Raw genomic sequence first — 12,041 nt, 5'->3', positions numbered from 1 at the left:
TCTTATCGCGACGACGTGTCGCCGTGTCGGTGTCACCGTGTGCTTCCCGGCTGGCGGCCCCGTGCCGGCGACCGGCGACCCTTCCAAAGGGGGACGAACGCGTGCAACCTTCGCTCGATGCTGATAAACCTTCCAGCTCCGGCCCGCCGTCGCCATCGCAATAAAGTCCTTGTTTAATTCGTGGTGAAAAGTTTCTTTTTTACCATAACACTTTGTTTGTATTTTTATTATCTAACTATGAACTAGCTGAGCTAAAAGATTCGTCTCGCAAATTACAAATAAATTGTACAATTAATTATTTTTTTATTTATTTTTCTGTAAATTTAAATGTGATGAAGAAATTTGAAAAGTTTTTAAATTTTAGGGGTAACTAAACATGTGTTGTGGCGCGGCGTGGCGAATTCTCTAATATACGGTGGGCGATGCTGATGCTACCAGCTGTAGCCGCCGTGTGCAGGTCGACTGGGCGTGCCGCGTGCCGTTCCAACGCCTCGTTCGTTCCGGCCGGCCGCCCCGCCGTCGCCTTCTTCTCGAAGCATCTCGGCAAGCCCATGACCAGCAGCAGCGGAGAAAGGAACGCGCCGCGGAGATGCCGGGCCGGATGTCCGGGAGGATCCATGGGCCGCCAGCATCTTCTTCTCATGGGCCGAGTCGGCAAGCCCACGTGCCGCCGCAACCCGTAGCCCAACAGGACAACGAGCCCAGCCCCGGATCGATCGTTTTTCTGTGTGCCCCCACCCTTTTAATTAACGAACCCGTTCTCCCACATGCACATCAAACGACTCGCCAAGTCGGGTCTGATCCGAGCTGGACCCGCGGGGAGGGAGGTGGCCCCCACGGCCTTGACTTATTTCCGCTTTCCCTCTATCATCGTCCCCGTCCGTGTCTGACCGCCTCCTTCCCGTCCGTGCCCCGCCGCCGCCGCCCAAACCCTAACCCTAGCCTTGCCGCCGGCGAGGCCAGGAGCGTCCGGACCCCCCGCACCTCCGCCCGCTGACCCCGGAGACGACGTCCCCCCCCGCGGCTGTATCGCCGCAGGGGAGATTTAGGTAACGCCCCCTCGCCCGCCCCCGGCCCACGTAGGGGCTCGGTCAGATCCGATCTGGTGGCAATACCTGCAGGAGTCCCGGCGACGTACGGTTCCCCCTAGGGTTAGGGTTCTTCAGTTTTTTATATCCGTTGTGGCCGTGTGGTCGCGATGTGCCTCGTGCTCTTGCCCTGCTTGCTTCGTCTGACCCTGTAGTGTGGTTTTTTAGTCTTTTAATTAATATATAATTAAGTATTATATTTTCTGATGTCCTTTGATGACTAGTGTAATAAAAAGAAAATAAAAGAATCATGTCTTTAGCAGTAGAATTTGGGGTTTAGTGATGAATGCGGCATGCAGTCCTTATGTTGTCGCTTTGTTAGCAACCTTGCCGTTACGCTTGCGGCTTCCTGGTTGCCAATCCGGTGACAATGTCTATTGCCTGAGCCGTATACGACGAAAAAGAATCAATGTAGGCGCCGGTTACTGGTGCCTTTCGTACTCTGCTACTCCCAAAATGTGGGATATAGTTTTAGGATCAGCGTGAGGTTGGCGTCGGTTACCGGTGCCTTTCGTATTCTGCTACTCCGAAATGTCGGATATATTTTTAGCATTAGCGTGTTATTAGAGAATGGTCGGTCTTTATGCTCTTCTTCCGTGTAAAAGTTGTTTACCTTTTTAGGTACATTGCTTCCCAGTGAATGTACTTTCTGTTTCTAATTCTAGTATACGACTTCTTTTGTGATGCTTTGCTTTGCATTAGCGGATATACTGATCTGTGACTTGTCCTCCTCCTGCATTAGTTTGACTATATACATTCTATTTCTAGTATGGCTTCCCGTGTGCTGCTGTGCTTTGCGTATATGGTCATCTTGTGCTTGCAGCTGCTCATCGAGCTCTTGATGACTTGGTAAATCTCTGCATTTCAGGTGAATGTTACAAGCATGATGACTCAAACCCTGCAAGGGAAAGTTATGGCCTACACACCAAGCAGCTTTCCTGTTCAGCAACAGATCTTGCCGGAGGATATTGAAATGCTTCAGCTGGATAACATGAACCAGAATACCTCTCCGATTCGGGCCATCATTATTGAAAAAATGTAAGTTTGGAAACCACCAGCATCAATACTAGTTTTGACTTTGCAAATTTGTTGTTGCTGTTAGTATATGCGGCTGTGCGCTTGTTGCGAGTAAGAAATCATGTCACTACTGATACATGCTGCAGTTAACTCAGCTACTTCACTGCATTTTAGTTATTGGAATGTTGATCTTCATGCTTGCTAATAAATTGATGTTCATATTTGTCTACATAGGCTTGCGTTGTTCTATGGTTCCATGAATGTAAATGCAGTGAGTTCATTTATTCACATGAATGTGTTGTTGGCTGTATGATTAAAATTTGGCAATCCTATCCCCCACTTGAAATACACGACCAATATTCTCAATTTGTACCTACCTATTATCAGAATCATCCATTCTTTATGTAGCTCCAGAAGATCGTATGGTGCGTTTTCTCATGTGGGCACACAACAATTCTGCAAAAAATAAAAAATAAAAAATGTATGAAAATATCTGATAGTTACAACTAAGACTTTGTTTCTGTGTATTCCCCTGTGTTCATCTAGGTAGCCTGCTCCATTACTTGTCTATAATGCTTATATTTTGAATTGTTACATCTTACAAGGCTGAATTCTTCATTCTATTTGTATTTTGCTGATACAGCATAGTTAGTTTTATACCTCAGTATATGGTGTTGCACTGTATTCATGAGCATCTAGGTGCAGATTTTACTTGTTTTTATTCAATTTTATTTGATTCCCAGCCCAGATAAAGATTTTTTTTAGTTATATATATACTTCCCATTTTGAGTACTAGTTTATTTTTATTTTTATCTATCTTTAGTGTACACCTTTTACTGCATAAGCGAGTGGTTTGAATTTTTTTCATCAGGAATACTAAAGAGTGGTTTAAATGGAGAGAGTGGATTCATTCTTTTCTTTCCTTTTGCCTTCGTTTCCTTTTTCACATTGTATATTCTGATGTTTCTTTTCTCCTATCTATCCAGTGAAGCATGCCTGAGAAACATGGAAGAATTTTGTGACTTGTGCCCAGATTCATGTCTGAAAGCTTCAAGAATCATTGACAACATGCTCTACAAAAATGCTCCACAGGTGTGTTCTTTCATTCTGCCATGCAACCACAATACAATATATAGCATGCTAGTATCTTTTATTTAGGTCTGAAAATCTTGCTCTTGAATTACTTAAAAATCTACAAAGCTGCCCCTGGGAGTAGAGATGATCCTCCCAGGTGTAGCGCAGTGGAGATGAGGATGGTGGCTGGATCTAAAACTTAGAGCTGCAATACCATGTTACAAATAAGGGAGACTTAACTGGATGATAGTATTGAGGCTCAATGGCGACTATATGTAGAGTACATGAGAGACATAAGAGGGAAACCCTAGACTAGGAGATTATGGTAATACCCTTGACTATTATACCTTAAAAAGAACAGTACATGTTTGACCCATGCTGAGTGATAATAATTTAGCTATTGTTGTACCTTTTGTCCTTTTTTTCTGTTGCATCTTTCATATCTTAGTTACGCTCAATAGCTGAATATCTTACTAGTTTATGATGCCTTGCTAACATCAACCTATTTTCTATATCAGCTCCATTTTTACTTGGATCTTGAAACAGTAGAAGGCAGGGTGAATGATTTGCTCAGATCTTTTCCGTATAGAAAGCAAAGAGATCCATGTATATCTTCAGCAGTTCCATCAACAAAAGATTTGCGGCAGCTGCCTGGGATACAGATGACAGACTCTAGTGTCTATCATAATAGAGTTGCCCCTGCTTTTACTAATTTGCCTGCACATTCAGGAGATGTACCTCCACATACTGTGTTCACTTCTCAGAGTAAGTTGGGATGATGAGCTTTACTTTTATCTCTCAACATACCTTTAAATTTATCATTATTCGTTGGCTATATTTTGGCAGGATATGTACCACAGAATCACAACATGGCTGCTGCTAATTTAGCTCTAGTTGAAAGGCCTGAAAGCTTTATGAGCACCGTAGTTGCTCCATCTGTGTCAGGACTTCCTAACTGTATTTCAGGCCTTGGTGGGATTGATAGTGCTGGATTGCAAAATGGCTATTTGAAGGACCATTTTCCAGGTAAATTTATATCCCTTTGCCTTGCATATTTGATTAGAAATGATCATTTGTACTTCATAAATTTGGTTTGGTCATCTCGTTAAAATGGTATGAGCAACTTTTGCCAGGTGATGCTTACCATGTTGATAGTCCACAACCGTCTATGTCTGGGAGTTCCAGTCCTTTATCAGCCGTGTGTGATCCAACCACAAGTTCGGGTGCAATGATAAGATCATCAGTGGACTCTGTCTCTAAAGCAAGTGGGCAAAAACTCTTTACCCGTGAAGAACAATTGTTTCAACAATACAGAGAATATGAGAAAGAGTTAGATGGTGCATGGAGCCACCCAGCAGAGAAGGCAGTTCATTCAAATAGGACAACTCAAAGCAATGAAATATATTTCAAAGAAGAATGTCGACCTGACACATTCATGGAAATGAAAGAAAACTATTGGCACACCTCGGACTCTAGAGATTCGTGCAGGGAGATATACTCAAATTTAAGCACACCCAATGCTCAGTATCAGTGCTTCATGTCTGATTGTGATCCTCGTGACCCTGAGAGAGAAATTGTTGAGAGATCTGAACAGACATCAAATAGCACAGTATCAAAGCCAACTTCACCTATTTCAGATGAATCTTCTGGCAAGCGTCCAGCAAAACGCCTGAAGGCTGATGCTCCCACTCTTGTCAATGTCAATCAAGTAGAGAGTTCAAAGGATCAAAAACCTGTTACGAATGAGAATCATGTATCTGGTGGTGAAACAGTACAATCAGAAATCACAGAATTACCTGCAAAATCACCTTGCAGTTCATTGGGAGACATTAATACTGACAGCAATAATATGCTTGAACAGGGCAGTGAAGATGCACCTAACACGGAGCTTGTTAAGGAAGAGGAATTGTACTGTGCAAAGGGTGACATTGAGATGAATGAGGCTAATACTGTTGCATTTGATCAGACACCAAGAGGGGTCAGTTTAAGTACAAGGAGAAAGAGAGGGGCTTCTATACTATATGCATTAACTGCTGAGGAGCTTAGAGATCACATGAGTAGTCTAATAAACCAGCATACTTGTCTGGTGAGTGGATTACCCTTTCAATCACCTGTGTTTTCTGTGTCTTTGTTTGATCCTGTAGAACCAACATATTATACCGCCAAGCAGTTAGATAGTTGTATACTTGTATGATAATCACACTCATGGCAATTATATGACTGTCTAATCATACTCATGGCTATTATATAACTGTCTATTACTTGGCGCCTTGGCGGCATAGTACATTGATGCTACAAGATCAAACCAGAATCTTGCGCATGATTTATCCATGGTTAAGAATATAAATTTTCTTCCACTCCGATTGGATCAATTGTATCATTTAGTATTTGAACATAATTTCCTTGTTTTTTTCAGGGCAAAGTGATATCTCAAGAATTCCCATCAATTGACGGATTGCCTGATCAGAATACATGCAGTTTGTGTGGGATGGAGAGGCTTCTTTTTGAACCTCCTCCACGATTTTGTGGTCTCTGTTTCAAAATAATAAATTCTGCAGGGTGCTATTATGTTGAAGTTGAAAATGGAATTGAGAAAACTTCTATATGTAGCAAATGCCACCATCTTAGCAGTTCAAGAGCTAAATATCAGAAGAAATTTAATTATGCAGAAACAGATGCTGAGGCTGAATGGGTAATGTTCTTTTCATATGTCAAGTTATCCTTATGTCTATTAAATTCTCATCTTTCGTTTGCTTGCATTTTTCAGTGGGTCCAGTGCGACAAGTGCAAAGCTTGGCAGCATGAAATCTGTGCTCTTTTTAACAGAAAGTGTGAAGGGGCAAAGGCTGAGTATACTTGCGCAAAATGTTTTTTGAATGAAAAGGATAGCGGAGATATTCAGGCACTGGAGTCATCCACTGTTCTTGGGGCACAGGAGTTACCAAGAACTAAGTTAAGTGATCATATTGAGCAAAGACTTTCAGAGAGGCTTGAGCAGGACAGGCAACAGAGGGCGAGCGCCTCTGGAAAAGTTGCTGAAGAGGTATTTATCATACACATTGATGACATAAGAAATTATTAAGGCTCATTCATACCTGCTACTAGTGAGTGTCTAGTCATGTTAAATCCCCATATAGATCTTATTCCTTTTCCCATTTTTTATATCCTTGTGTTCTACTGGGCCTTTTGTTCTCTTGTTGATCACATAAAAGTGTTAATCCTTTTTTTACTATAACGTTCGATGTTGAACCAAGTAATCAGTACTGAAAACACGTCTGCACCATTTCATTTTTGTTTCTTTATATATATTTTTATTTATATAATCACACAGTTTTGTTGTTAATCTGTATCTTGTCGTGGCATTGGTGATGCACATTTAATTGGCTTGATGATGCATCAGAATTCTAATAAGTTTATTATACATAACAAATAGGCTGCTTTACACATTTTTCCTTTTTGACTGTTAGTATTATTGAGTATGTTTTGCTTGCATTGCATTTCTTTGGACATCAAGAAAGGATGGTCAACACACAAAAGTCCATGTATTTTTTAACTCACTAAATTCATGTGGCTATCCAGGTCTTGTTACAATCCTATCCAAACCTGGAAAGGTTAGAATTTTGGGAAAAGATATTGTGATCATTAATGCTTATTCAAATAAGGCTACACACATGTTCTTAGAATAGTCTGACTGTCTATGTTGGTTCTAATTTTATTGGCTTCAGTCTATAGGAACTGCATTGCAAACAGATGTCAACTCCATGGAAGGTTTATTTGACTTTTGTGTTCTGTGCTCCAATTTTAGGTACCAGGTGTGAAAGGTCTTACAGTTAGAGTAGTTTCTTCAGCTGAAAGAATACTACAAGTCCAACCACGTTTTCGTGATTTTTTTAAACAAGAAAAGTATCCTGGGGAGTTTCCATACAAATCGAAGGTAAATGATGGTTGACTGATCAACCAATATATCCCATTTTTCACTGTCTAGTAGATAATTATAGCTATCTTGTAATAATTTCTGTGTTTTATACAGGCCATTCTGTTGTTTCAAAAGATTGAAGGTGTGGATGTTTGCCTGTTCGCCATGTATGTACAAGAGTACGGTTCGGATTGCCCATCACCAAATCAGAGACATGTTTATCTTGCGTATATCGATTCTGTCAAATATTTCCGGCCTGAAATCAAATCTGCAAGTGGAGAAGCTCTCCGCACCTTTGTGTATCATGAAATTTTGGTACGAGAATTCCAAATCATCAAACATATTTTTGTCTTTGCTTGCGCAAATGAGTTTATGTTTGTAGAATCTAATCGTTCCAATGCTTGATTGTAGATTGGTTATCTGGACTACTGCAAGAAACGAGGATTTGTAAGCTGTTCCATATGGGCTTGCCCATCTACGAAGCGTGATGATTATGTTTTATATTGTCATCCAACAGTACAAAAGATGCCCAAGTCTGACAAGCTTCGAAGCTGGTTTGTCTTTCTAACATGATATTGAGGAATTAGAACTAATGTTATTCTATATGGGCCTTAATTTGTCAGTTTTATTTATAATTTTAGGTACCAGAACTTGGTCAAGAAGGCCGTTAAGGAGGGCGTGGTTGTGGAGCGTAATACACTCTCCGATTTCTTCCTTCAGCCTACAAATGAGTGCAAGGCCAATATTTCAGCAGCATGCTTGCCATATTGTGAGAATGATTTCTGGCCTGGAGAAGCAGAGAGGCTCCTTGAGAAGAAAGATGATAATACTTCACAGAAGAAAGAGACACAGGTAGGAAGGCTCTTGCGTGTTGCCAAACGCGATGACAGAAAAGGAAATCTTGAGGATATTTTGCTTGTGCACAAGGTTAGTTTGTTTTATTTTGATCTTGCTTTCCAGCATTTTGTGGGAACCTATCATCTTATTTTTCATTATTGCCAGCTTGGGGAAAGGATGCGCACCATGAAAGAAGATTTCATTATGCTTTGTCTGCAACAGTTTTGCAAGCACTGTCACCAGCCTATCATATCTGGCAAAAGTTGGGTTTGCACTAGCTGTAAAAATTTCCATCTTTGTGACAAGTAAGCATTTTTTCTTCTGATTACAGTTCTCTTTTTTTACTCTGCTCAGAAAGTTGTCTAAAACTTTGATGGCTATATAGGATGGCATCATGATTGTTTAAAACAGAACATCATTGGAAATATCTTTTGTTGAAAAAAAAGATTTTGTGTACTTAGTTAACCTCGTAAACTTCCTGCTGCTTGTATTCATTTGCCAGTTAAAAACCAAAGATGAGTTTTTGTACTTAGTTAACCTCGATCAGGAAGGCAGCAATTATTTTGATTATTGATTATGTGTTGGTTTTCATAGGTGTCATGCAGAGGAGCAGAATACGGCACAAAAGGACAGGCATCCGGCCACCACAAAACAGAAGCATGCATTTCAAAGAGTATGTAGGCAAATTTCATTTCTTGGTTTGATTTTTTTTTCAATCAAATAAGTTGACAACTTGCTTATATTCAATAGATGCATGATGGATCAATATACTAACCATAGTGGCTAACTGTCTGACAGATGGAGGTAGAACCTCTTCCGGAGACTGATGATGGAGATCCGACAATGGAAAGTAAGTATTTTGACAGCAGGATCGATTTCTTGAAGCACTGCCAAGACAATCAATTCCAGTTTGATACCCTCCGGCGGGCAAAGCACTCTACAATGATGATTCTGTATTATCTACACAATTCGACCTGCTCTGCTTGCCATCGTGCTGTGGACCAATGCTTGGTGTGGCGGTGCCTAGAGTGCCTGGGCTGCACCTTTTGTGATCAATGCTATAAACAAAATGGTCAAAGTTTGCATAGTCATGAATTGAGGCAGATTCACACTAGTGAAACTTTGCAGAAGCACACTCTACAGGTACTCTAAATTAGCAGCTGGACCTTCGAAATATCTTGTTGTGAAGTTTTTATCTCTGCAGCGGCTTCTGGCATTCTTTTGTTTTGGTGTTCTTTTCAAAAGATGATTTTGGCCATCGGTGGCAGATCTCATGTGGATCGCACCATCATTCTTAGAAACAAAACTTGCTCAAATGATTTTTTTTTTCTTTAAGAAGTTATATGTGAATTTTGCAGTTGCGTATTCAATATTGTGAAGGTGTTCATCTTTCTGTTAATTGCTTATGTTCACATAAATGAGATCTAATTCCATAGCTCTTGGCTTCCATACATGATCTGTGTTCTTATGAATCTTGTGCATGTTTCCAAAGCAGGATTACATTGATGGTCTTCTGCATGCATCGAGGTGCTATGATCCACGTAACTGCACCCATCCAGTCTGTTTAACCCTGAAGAAATTGTTCTTCCATGGTGTACGATGTGATATCCGTGCCCGCAACTGGAGTGGTTGCAATAAGTGTGTCTTTATGTGGAAACTTCTGCTCTGCCACTCAAAAGATTGCAACGATGTAAACTGTTCAGTTCCTAGATGCAGGTAAAACCATGGCTCTTCTGAACTATTCAGCGCTTTTCTCTTGAAACCTGTCTGCATTGCTTGATAGCCCTCTTTCACGCATTAGCTCACCACAATTGTTTTGTGGTCCTTGTAGGGATATAAAGGCATATATAGCTGAAAAGTTGAAGGTTGTTGGTCCTGTGTTGTAGCAGGCCATCTGGTCAGAAGCCGTCTTGTATAATCTAGCACTGGATTCCCCCCCTCCTTAACCAGTAAAATTTGTTGATGAAAATGCAATAAACTGCAGTTGGCCATCTCTGGTGGATGGAACTGCAAGGTAAATAAAGTGGTGGCTTAGTGCTGCTGGTGAGGTGGCCGGCTTCATCGGAGTCATTTGTTCCGTCGGTTTCCCTGACATTGGTAGAAGGAAGGTGGCTTCTGTTTGCTCTGTGCTGAGCTCCATTTTGCTAATATGGGCATGGCCTGGAGTCTGTCTGATTTCCTCCAATGTCACTGAGAGGATCACCAACGGAAGCTTACATAGGCAATCTGACATTGTTTTTAATGTCCGTACATACCATGTACATATAGTCTGTCTCCTTTGCGACTCATAGATGTACCAACAGAAATAGGTTGTTTGGTTTTAATTTCTTCATTGTCAAAGTTTTGTTCCAGAATGTGTCGAACAAGGCCACATTTTTGTTAAAGTGTTGCAGTGCTGTGGCGGCATCTAAAAATTCAATGAATGTATATAGTCACCCTCCTCTGTTCTCGGATAGTCTTAATATCATGAGAAGAATGTGTTAACCTTTTGTAGATCGTAGATACTCTGCCATGTACAAAAGGTTATATATTCAAGCTTCTCATGATTTCTCCCCAAGAATGCGAATAGTGTTGTAACCTTTGTAGATCGTAAATACTCTATGATCTACAAAAGATGTATTCAAGGTTCTCATGATTTCCCCCCCGAGGCAGCTGTAGATCGTAAACCTTTTGTAGATCGTAAATACTCTATGAACCCTACCGGTGGCAGCTGTATGTTGAGGACTAAGACCAAAAGAACGTGCAACCAAACTGACGCTGGCACAATTCACCCCCCGGCCCCGGCAATCTCAGGGGACTCGCTGGGAACCATACATTTTCGCTAAGTGCTGAAAACATAAAATCCATTATTAGGATCATTTCCTTTTGTGAAAATATAACCTCTTTCATAGATTATTGTGCTAAGATTTGATTACTCTCCCTGTTCTAAACTACAAGAAGTTTAGGTTTTTCTATGCTTATACTACATATATCTTTTGCAAAAAAACCGAGCTTGTGATGCTAGATAAGTTTTGAAGGGAAATGTGCCTCCAGCATGACAATAAAAAAATGTTATATTTTTGGAATAAACATTATTTTGAGATGGGAAAAAAAATGAAAGAACGAAAATAAGAGTATAAAGAAAGATTACAAAAAGGTCTGAATCCATGATTCAAACAAAGATGAGCTTGCTTTCTTTGCTCCGTGAATCAATAGAGACAACTCCCTTGAGAAACCTCGTTCTTTACAGTTCTGGACATTAGTAGGCAAGTTGTTGAAGAATAGACCATTTCTTTTTTTGAAAAAAGTCTACATAACTCCCAAATTATCTAAGGTGGAATACTTCATCCCCAAACTATAAAACCGGATACTCTACTCCCTGAACTTTCAAACCCGGTCAAATAACCCCCTAGAGTGGTTTTGAAGGGTAGTTTTGTCTTTTTATTTATTTATTTATTTATTTATTTTCAATGAATCTTTGAAAAATCATAATAAATCATAAAAAAATTATAAAATAAAAAATTCAATTTTTTGGACTCCTGATGAGTAGATCTACACAATGAATATATAATATGGTATACTTTAGTACAAAGTTTTTGCTGTAGCTTTAAATCTATGTTTTTCTATAATTAATAAGAATAATTCATATATATAGTTCCTATGGTCCAATTGTGGTAAAATTGTTATGATGGGTTCGTTATTGTATGCTTGAACTATGTTAAAAATTTCATACTCATTGTATCACGTATAACTTAGTTATAGATAAAGCATAGATTTAACAAGAATAAAGCTAAATAAATCTATAACTAAGTTATACATGATGAGGATTATTGCATTCATGAAGAAAGGAAAGCCAAGTTCGTCTTTTAAGGAACTAAGAGCTCCCTCGGTTGTGCAGTTTGATGATGATGGTATCACAATGTTGATCAATCCCCAACAATCTCTTGCAAAGTAGCAACTAAGAACAAGCGCTTACAACAAATGACTAGAAAAATTCCATGAGCCATGTTATACATTATATAGAACTCACATTAATTTTGTTTGCTTTGGGCACTTACAAGAAACATATCATACAGTACTTGATTTATTAGAGTATGTAGACATAAAAATGCATTCTCGATAAAAGATTT

The 12,041-nt window shown here is 39.9% G+C and overlaps 1 protein-coding gene across 2 annotated transcripts; it reads left to right on the top strand.

Moving 5' to 3' along the window:
• On the top strand, positions 784 to 10,373 carry LOC8076620 (probable histone acetyltransferase HAC-like 3). 2 transcript variants are annotated; one of them, XM_021446051.1, is made up of 17 exons: positions 784 to 1,049; positions 1,957 to 2,126; positions 3,092 to 3,197; positions 3,698 to 3,944; positions 4,026 to 4,205; positions 4,313 to 5,265; positions 5,596 to 5,871; positions 5,947 to 6,222; positions 6,985 to 7,113; positions 7,210 to 7,410; positions 7,507 to 7,649; positions 7,737 to 8,022; positions 8,098 to 8,237; positions 8,527 to 8,605; positions 8,731 to 9,075; positions 9,425 to 9,648; positions 9,764 to 10,373. In XM_021446051.1, exons 2-17 carry the CDS (start codon positions 1,972 to 1,974, stop codon positions 9,816 to 9,818), a joined length of 3,795 nt encoding a protein of 1,264 aa, XP_021301726.1. In that variant the 5' UTR covers positions 784 to 1,049; positions 1,957 to 1,971; the 3' UTR covers positions 9,819 to 10,373. The 2 variants fall into 2 exon arrangements, with proteins under 2 accessions (XP_021301726.1, XP_021301727.1); XM_021446052.1 differs by having other exon boundaries at positions 785 to 1,049; positions 9,428 to 9,648.

The sequence above is a fragment of the Sorghum bicolor genome, chromosome 8 (genome assembly GCF_000003195.3).
Source record: "Sorghum bicolor cultivar BTx623 chromosome 8, Sorghum_bicolor_NCBIv3, whole genome shotgun sequence".
Taxonomy (NCBI): Eukaryota; Viridiplantae; Streptophyta; class Magnoliopsida; order Poales; family Poaceae; genus Sorghum; species Sorghum bicolor.
This window is presented reverse-complemented; position numbering and strand designations above follow the sequence as displayed.

Excerpts from the sequence above, each read along its gene's own strand:
- LOC8076620 (XM_021446051.1), top strand. The coding sequence starts at position 1,972 with ATGATGACTCAAACCCTGCAAGGGAAAGTTATGGCCTACACACCAAGC. Across the intron at positions 3,945-4,025 it reads TACTGTGTTCACTTCTCAGA|GATATGTACCACAGAATCAC; the intron begins GTAAGTTGGGAT and ends ATATTTTGGCAG. Across the intron at positions 7,650-7,736 it reads TCTGACAAGCTTCGAAGCTG|GTACCAGAACTTGGTCAAGA; the intron begins GTTTGTCTTTCT and ends TTATAATTTTAG.